Here is a 627-nt window from a genome sequence, read left to right on the forward strand (position 1 = left end):
AATTTACAGACATATATGCAATTGGCAACCACAAAATCAGAGGAGGCAAGACGGAGGATAAGTATCAAACAACCTGAAATCGATTCTTACCTATCCAACCTCCCGGCACATAAAAGGAAAGTGATCATGCGGTACCTACGACGCACGATTAAAGAAGACAAAGATTTCGATGTCAAACGCCTGTTTTCTCTTCTTGAAGAGCATACTGATCATGGTCAACACAAGAGCGAGGTATGTAATATATGTGTGTACTTATTACAAATTAGTCCTTGAACAGAGACTTTTGATTTGTATACTGATTAGACATTGTGAAACAGACATTTGCAGAATGGGTGACCAAAATATTGGACGTGAAAAAACATGACAGGAATACATCAGAGCTAAAGGCAGAGTTGTGGATATCAAGAAACAGAATTCCTCATGATATAAAGCAGAAGATTATGAGATATGTACGGCTGAGATTGCAAGAAGGCAAAGATGTAGATATCAGCAATCTTCTGCCTATTCTTCCCTTTGCACTTGGAATGTCTGTCAAGAAACACCTTTGCTTCCCTATGTTGAAAAAAGTAAGTCAAATGAGTGTATGTGTTGGCTTTAATTCTACAAATTTTAGCATCAATTTCTAGA

The 627-nt window shown here is 37.5% G+C and overlaps 1 protein-coding gene across 1 annotated transcript; it reads left to right on the plus strand.

Moving 5' to 3' along the window:
- Positions 1-12: 12 nt before the first annotated feature.
- Positions 13-566, plus strand: LOC112094805 (the record flags this gene model as incomplete). The annotated part of the gene is made up of 2 exons (XM_024176495.1): positions 13-231; positions 318-566. Coding segments are annotated over exons 1-2 (465 nt in total), but the record flags the coding sequence as incomplete, so codon positions are not given.
- Positions 567-627: the final 61 nt, after the last annotated feature.

Source organism: Morus notabilis, unplaced genomic scaffold (genome assembly GCF_000414095.1).
Source record: "Morus notabilis unplaced genomic scaffold, ASM41409v2 C11266239, whole genome shotgun sequence".
Lineage (NCBI taxonomy): Eukaryota > Viridiplantae > Streptophyta > Magnoliopsida > Rosales > Moraceae > Morus > Morus notabilis.